Source organism: Microtus ochrogaster, chromosome 5, assembly GCF_000317375.1.
Source record: "Microtus ochrogaster isolate Prairie Vole_2 chromosome 5, MicOch1.0, whole genome shotgun sequence".
NCBI classification, from domain to species: domain Eukaryota; kingdom Metazoa; phylum Chordata; class Mammalia; order Rodentia; family Cricetidae; genus Microtus; species Microtus ochrogaster.
The window spans coordinates 63,981,002-63,988,168 of NC_022012.1; the positions used below are offsets into that span (position 1 = coordinate 63,981,002).

At 44.2% G+C, this 7,167-nt stretch overlaps 1 protein-coding gene across 3 annotated transcripts in view; it reads left to right on the plus strand.

Moving 5' to 3' along the window:
* The window catches only part of Tmod2 (tropomodulin 2), a 40,125-nt gene extending 33,294 nt beyond the window's left edge, over nucleotides 1-6,831 (plus strand). For all 3 annotated transcript variants that reach the window (XM_005347618.2, XM_005347619.2, XM_026779287.1), the window contains exons 8-10: nucleotides 1,866-2,009; nucleotides 3,680-3,824; nucleotides 6,183-6,831. In XM_005347618.2, the coding sequence (XP_005347675.1) occupies nucleotides 1,866-2,009; nucleotides 3,680-3,824; nucleotides 6,183-6,217 (324 nt within the window). In that variant the 3' untranslated portion in view covers nucleotides 6,218-6,831. The remainder of the gene's footprint in view (nucleotides 1-1,865; nucleotides 2,010-3,679; nucleotides 3,825-6,182) is intronic.
* The last annotated feature ends 336 nt before the right edge of the window (nucleotides 6,832-7,167 follow it).

The window sequence follows — 7,167 nt, forward strand, 5'->3', positions numbered from 1 at the left end:
GGGAGAGAGAATTGAATAAGTGTACCTTACATTGCATGAGTATATACCACGCCATTCCATTAGCTCATATCCCTGGGCGTCCAGTTCAAACAACTGTCAGTGCACAGGATTTTGTCCTGTCCTGGTGATTCTCAGCTCAGGAGCTGCCTTTCTCCCAGGGCACACTGGCAGCGGTGGCAGGAGATGGTTGGGGTTGTTGTGTGGAGGACAGTACTACTGGTCTTAGGTCTCAGAAGCCGGGGAGGCTGTTAACCAGCCTGCAGCTCACAGGACACTCACAGCAAAGAATTCTCCAGCCCGGATCTTAGCCATGCCAAGGTTGAGAAACTCCACTTCATGTGGCATTCCGTCTCCGTTCTTCCCATCCTAACTGCCATTAAGATAATTAAAAGAGTTTAGAACTCCCTTAGTCTACTCCCTAGAAGCAATTTGTTTCTCATCCTTCTACTTGTTGCCTTTATGACTTTAATTAAGTGGCTGCCAATCAGCTCTTTACTCACTGGAGGAGCAGAAGGCCAGCCCACAGCCTTAGAGGTCCTGACTCAGTTCATCTGGGTGCGGCCAAAAATACTTCAATGTATATTTATATTTCAATTCGTTTAGATGTTATCTATATATGCGTATGTCTCTGCACATCTGCATGTATGTGTCTAGGTAAGTGTAAACACACATGAGTGTGGGTACCCATGTAGGGCAGAAGAGGGCTTTGGATGCCTTAGAGCTGGACTTAGAGGTGTTTGTGAGCCTCTCAATGCTGGGATCTGGACATGTTTTCATGATTGAGTAGCAAGTGCTCTGAACCATCTCTCCATATACATAAATTATATGTATATTTTAAATTTTTTCTTTGTACTGAAACACTTTAAACAAGTATTAAAATGTATTTATTTAGAGGCTGGAAAGATGGCTCAGAGCTTAAGAGCACTGGCTGCTCTTCCAAAGTACCTGCGTTCAATTCCCAGCAACCACATGGTGGCTCACATCTATAATGAGATCTGGTGCCCTCTTCTGGTATGCAGGCATACATGGAAGCTGAACACTGTAAGATAGATAGATAGATAGATAGATAGATAGATAGATAGATAGATAGATAGATAGATAGATAGATAATAAACAAATAAATACATAAATGTGTTCCTTTAGTGAGTATGTAGTCTCAGCTCTTAAGAGATGGACACAGGAAGATCAGCACTTTATGTCCAACCTCAATTATACAACAAGATCAAGGCCAACCCAGACTACCTGAGAGTCTGTCTACACACACACACACACACACACACACACACACACGAGAACTGGCTGCTCTTCCAGAGGTTTTGTTCCCAGCACCCACATGGTGCTCTCAGCTGTCTGTAACTCCAGTTTCAGGTGATGCAACATCCTCTTTTGGTCTCCACTGACTCAAGCACACACATGGTACACAGACTTACATGTAGACAAACACACATACATATAAAAATAAACAAAAATGAGAGAAAACATAGACTCACACACACCATGTGGGTGCTGGGAATCAAATCCAGGTCCTCCAGAGGAGCAGCCAGCTCTCGTAACCACTGAGGCAGGGTTTCCCTGTGTAGCCATGGCTGTCCTGGAATTCACTCTGTAGACCAGACTGGTCTCGAACTCAAAGAGATCTGCCTGTCTTTGCCTTCAAAGTGCTGGGATTAAAGGTGTGCACTGCCACCACCTGGAGTTATTTTAATTTTTAGTTGCAGCTCTAAATTTAAATTTTCCTTGGAGATGAAAATATGACTTAACAAAGGTTTTCTTTAAGTTCTACGAAACTAATTATGTTTATTCAAGAGAGAGATGTTCATAAAGCCAATCTTTAGAAACCCTAACAACTGTTTCTGGACACTCAGGCTTTTGCAGATATGCTGAAAGTCAACAAGACCTTAAAAAGTCTAAACGTAGAATCCAATTTCATCACGGGAACTGGGATCCTGGCCCTGGTAGAAGCCCTGCGGGAGAATGACACCTTGACAGAGATCAAGATTGACAACCAGGTACAGAAGAGGGAGGGGGGCAAAGCTAGCTTACATCTTAAGACAGTGGGCGGGTTGGGGGGGCACAGCAGGAGACCCATAGGGAGTGGGCTGAAGCTCAAAGCTCTGTGTGGACTTGATGGGGTCTTCCGGCTGTCCTACAAATCTTAACAGCTTCTGGCCCATGGAAGGAGCATATATTCTCTCTGTCTCTCTGTCTCTGTCTCTGTCTCTCTCTCTCTGTGTGTGTGTGTCTGTCTGTCTGTCTGTCTGTCTGTCTGTCTGTCTGTCTCTCTGTCTCTCTGTCTCTCTGTGTGTGTGTGTGTCCCATCCAGAGGACAGTCTCAACTTCTCAGCAGTCCAGCAAACCCACAGAGAGCCAGCTCCCTTGCCCTAAACTAGCCAGGCAGCAGGAGCATGCCAGCTGTCTTGTTTATTCTCTTACCCTGTGGTCTGAGCCAAAGCCCAGTGCTGCCCCAGCCTTGACATTGCCTCTTACGGAGACTGTGCTCGGGAAGGAAGTGGGGGAGCCCTGCCCAGAAACTGAAACTTGTTCTTGTTTAGAGGCCATCGATCAATGATCTTTAACTTATTTTATTATTATTTTTAATGGTGTGTATGCCAGAGGTCAGAGGTCAACGACATCTGACTCTAGGGTTACAGGAGGTCGAGAGCTGCCCAGTGTCGGTGCTGGGGATCAAATGCAGGTCTTCTGGAAGAACAGCAGGTGCTCCCAATGGCTGAGCCATCTCTCCAGCCTAGATCTTTAATTGATTTGGGATATGGATTCCAGGATAGTATATTTAGTATTTGAATTGATGGCTGTCAGACTTTCCCACTACTTAAGAAACATCCCTGCTTTAATTCCATTAGCACTGAGCGACTTGAAAGCCCAAATATTAGTTTTGCTTAGACTCACTCAGTAATTGTCTTCTCTTTATTTTGTTTGTTTTGTGTCACGTATTTGTTTTGGAGACAGTCCCGATGGTTAGCACAGGCTAGACTTGAGCTTCATGCCTCAGTCTCCTGAGTACTGTGATAAAGTCTTACACCCAGTTTATCTTCAGAATGGATTTCTTGTTTGCTGTTGGGATTTTTGTTGCTGTTGTTTTGGTTTTAGTTTTGTTTGATTGTTTTTGCTTATGTTTATGTTCATGTGCATGTGAGTGTGTACATGTGGAAGCCAGAGGTTGATGTCAGGTGTCTTCTTCTTGTCACACCCCACCATAGATTTAGATTGTGTGACAGGGTCTCCCACTGAACCTGGAGCTCGCTGATTGGCTGGACTGGTTGACCAGTGTCCTCTGGAATTTACCTATCTCTGCACCCCCAGCTATGGAATTACAGGTTCATGCCATCATGTCTGACTTTATAACATGGGTCTGGGGATCCAAATTCAGGTCCCCATGCTTGCACAGAAGCACGTTTCCCACTGAGCCATCTCCCCAGCCTGATTTCTTGTTTTTGTTACTTCTGTTTGTTTGTTTGGTTAGTTTTCTTTTTCATTTTCGAGTATCAGCCGATTGGGCTGTCTGCATTTTGTTTCAACATGGAAACTACATGGAAGGGATGTCTCTGGTGGCTTTCTCCCTTTGAACCTTTTTGTGGAGGTGGCCATGTAGTTTCCCACTGTAAGTGTTTCCTTTCCCTTCCTATTTATCCCATGTTTATTTCTGTGCATCCACATCCAGAGGCAGCAGTTGGGAACCGCTGTGGAGATGGAGATAGCCCAGATGCTGGAGGAGAACTCAAGGATCCTCAAGTTCGGGTACCAGTTTACCAAGCAAGGGCCACGGACAAGAGTGGCAGCTGCCATCACAAAAAATAATGACCTGGGTAAGGCAGGTGTGATCAGTAGGAAGAGCTCTGGTAGCATCTCAGACGCCATGTCCCTGGGCTCGGCGGTCATGGTCACCCTCTGGTCTGTGAGGTGTTTAAACTTCAACACAACATTCTTTTAGAAGAGCTGTTCCTCTAGCTTAGCTCTTACCTGGTTTCTTTGTCTCTCCTCTCCTCCCTTTCCCTCCCCTCCTGTCCTCTCCCTTCCCCTCCTCTCCCCTCCTCTCCCTTCCCCTTCCTTCCCTAGCCTCCTCTACACTCTTCTCCTCCTTCCAAGCTGATGGTACTCTGTAACTGGAGGTTTCTTTCCTGGCCCGCCAGTTCCCAAATAGCCATTCATAGGCATACATTAACTATAAAACTTGGACCAATGGCTCAGGCTTCTTACTAGATAGCTCTTACATTTAAATTTACCCATTTCTATTAATCTGTGTATTGCCACATGACTGTGGCATTACCAGTTTGCTGGCATCCTGCTTCTCCAGTGGCTACCCTGCCTGGTTCTATTCTGCCTGGCCATTGGCCAAATCAGCTTTATTAACCAATGTACACACGTTGGCGTGTTTTTTCAATACTCAGGCCTAAGTGTGGGGACATGAATGCCTCTGTATTTTGCATGTGAATTACTCTTGCAGAGCTACATTACACGGGTTAAACTCTCACAGAGCTTTTCAGTACACATCAGTACTCTCTCTGTTCTGACTCAGGGCATGGCAGTCCCAGGTTCCTTATGTCTGACTTCTGATGACACGGTTTTTTCAATACTCAGAAAGAAAGCATGTTAGGTTTGTATCTGAGCAGTCCAGAAAACAAAAGAAAAGTAGGCAAAGCGAGGCTCTGGAAGTACTGACAACAGATCTTGTGCCCAGGAACAGCCATTGTAGGTGGCAGCTTTCCTACAGCTTGAGCTACTGAACATAGAGAGTTAGAGGGGATCTCAGACAGTGTACCAGTTGGCTAAATCCAGGAAGCTTCCAGAAGCCCCTTGCTATGAACCAAAAGGGTCTGCAGCTCAGGAAGTGCAGAAAAGAAGAGAAGAAAAGGGGTGTGCGAACCAGGAATGTGTCAGGTTTGATGGTGTGTACCTGTAATTCCAACATTTGGGAGGCTAATGCAGGAAAATCCTGATTAAAGACGAACTTGGGCTACATGATAAGACCATATCAGAGGAGGGAAGAGAAGGATAGAATCAGGCAGTTTTTAAAAGATGTATTATTTTATGCGCATGAATGTTTAGTTTGCATGTATGTCTGTGTAACATGTATGTGTCTGGTATCCTTGGAGGTCACAAGGAGCTCCATTCTCCTGGAGCTGGGGTAACCACCAGTTGTGAGCAGCTATGTGGGTGCTAGGAATTGAATCCAGGTTATCCAAAAGAACAAATACCCTTAACTACCTAGTTGTCTCTCCAGCCACCAAATGAGGCCATCTTGACAAAATATCTTTGGTCCTAAGTACTGGTTTAAAGGAACCTCAATCTCTGATTTTTCCAATTGTCTAAACCATACATTTTTTGAAGACCAATATTTAGGAACTGCTTGTTTGTTTGTTTGTTTGAAGACAGAACAATGCTGTATAGCCCAGACTGTCCTGGAACTCCTATGTAGCCCAGGCTGGCCTCCAATTCTTGATTCTCCTGCCTCAGCCTCAGAATACTATGACTTCAGGTGCACTCCACTGCATCAGAAACTTAGGAGCTTTTAATCAAGAAGAGATTTAGGGGATCTGAGCTTCTCTTTACAGAAGCCTGGTCTCCCAGTCATAGTCAGAGGTCAGGGGTGAGGCTGTGTTCACCTGAGGACTTTGCAAGGGCCACTCAGTGACAGAGCTGCCCAGAAGTCAAGGAGATGCCCTGTGTGTAAATCCCCATGAAAATTCTTAGCAGCTCACTGCTCCTTGATCTCTCCTGGACTGACTGCTCCATAGACGGACAGAGACGTTCCCAGCTACCAGACAGACATAGCTTGATTTAAATTTAAATTCTTCCTTATACTAGATTGCTTTGCCATTCCCATTTATTTCCATAATTCATTGAATGTTGAAGTTTAAGATGGTTCATCCCCTTGGGTGTGTGGCATGGAGTTTTGCGGGGTGAATATCTTCTCCATCAGTGGTTCTCAACCTGGGGGTCAGAGATCCTGCCTATCATATCCTTACATATTTGCATATTCGTAAGAGTAGCAAAATCACAGTTCTGAAGTAACAGTGACAAGATTTTATTGTGTTCCACAACACAGGAAACTGTATTATAGGGTTGCAGCGTTAGGAAGGTTGAGAACCACTGCTCTAGAATGATTTCAAACAATATCCTTTTCTTCTAAGTCTTTTTTAATTTTTTCTTTCTCTCTTACCTAGTTCGCAAGAAGAGAGTTGAAGGAGACCGGAGGTAAACCTCTCACATCACACAGCCATCTGAAACACGGACAAAAACTCATCCTCTTCTTCATGGGACCACTCTATCTAAGGCTGTTCGTTTCCGTTAACCGTCTAAGTCATAATCCTAACGGTTACTCTTTCTTAGCACTACTTATTTATGTGAAAATGTGTGTAGCGGTTTGACTTTCTCCTGGACACACCTGGAAGCGTGCACAAACAGGATGACACGGATCTCAGACAGTGACAGCGCTGGAGATGATTTTAACCACTTTCATATTGTCTTGCTTTCTTACATGAATGTGTTTTTAATCGTGGAAAGGGGCTTAGCGTGTGTTTGTAGCTGATTGCAGTAGAGGCCTATCTCTGTTTACACGCATCACTTTGAGTTAGGCTGAGTACATGGGACATGTGCTGCTGACCACATCAGAAGTTAGTATTGCCAATCTTTCACAAACTCTCCGTTAATTCCAGAAAACTGTCTCTGCGTGCACATGCCCGACTGATTGATTGTCAGTGGGATCCTCCTTAGGCAGCACTTTAACCTAGCATTATCAAATTAACTGTTTATTATCCCATGAGTATGCTGATAATTCACACATTTTACCATGATTAAACATGAATTAAACATTTGTGTAGGTGGATGGCATTAGGAATTGTACCCAGGGCCTTGTGTATGTTAGGCAAGCACTCTACCCCTAAGCTGTATCTCCAACCCAAATTATATTTAATAGACAATTACTTACAAAGCCATTGAAAGGCTTTCCAGGTATAATAGAAAATTTTAAATTTTACTAAAAGAAAATTTCAAAATAGCACATTCCTAAATAAAACAATAATAATGGCATCTTATGGGCTAGAGTGACGGCTCAGCAGTTAAGAGTGCTTGCTACTTTCCCAGGGGACCAGAGTACAGTTCCCAGCACCTATGTCAAGTAACTAACAGTAGCCATCTATCTTCAGGGGA